At 62.5% G+C, this 296-nt stretch overlaps 1 protein-coding gene across 1 annotated transcript in view; it reads left to right on the top strand.

The window, feature by feature from the left end:
• Window positions 1–162: 162 nt before the first annotated feature.
• ABCA7 (ATP binding cassette subfamily A member 7) overlaps window positions 163–296 on the top strand; it is a gene marked incomplete at its 3' end in the record, with an annotated part of 16,746 nt that continues 16,612 nt past the window's right edge. Inside the window, 1 exon segment of the mRNA XM_035895603.1 lies at window positions 163–186. Coding sequence (XP_035751496.1) covers window positions 163–186 — 24 coding nt within the window.

Here is a 296-nt window from a genome sequence, read left to right as displayed (position 1 = left end):
AGTCCCAGGAGCTGCCAGGGCACGGCAGCTTGCTGGGATGGGGCCAGGGGGCATCTGCAGGACCTGGGTGTCTGAGCTCACGCCTCAAGCCCATTCCATGGGGGCAATTTCCCCTCCTGGGGTGCTGAGGGTCACACCAGAAACGCCCAACACATCCCTCACATGGGGAAACTGAGGCACAGGCAGGTCCCAGGGCTCGAGGCTGCTCCCCGTGCTTGGCGTGCTGTGTGAATCAGGTTCCTGGCTCCTAACGCAGCACTGACCTGGAGGGACTTGCAGAGCTTGGGCCCTATTTT

This window comes from Egretta garzetta, unplaced genomic scaffold (genome assembly GCF_000687185.1).
Source record: "Egretta garzetta isolate BGI_Z169 unplaced genomic scaffold, ASM68718v1 scaffold396, whole genome shotgun sequence".
In the NCBI taxonomy this organism is placed as follows: domain Eukaryota; kingdom Metazoa; phylum Chordata; class Aves; order Pelecaniformes; family Ardeidae; genus Egretta; species Egretta garzetta.
Note: the sequence above shows the minus strand (reverse complement) of the source record. Positions and strands in the feature narration are given on the sequence as shown.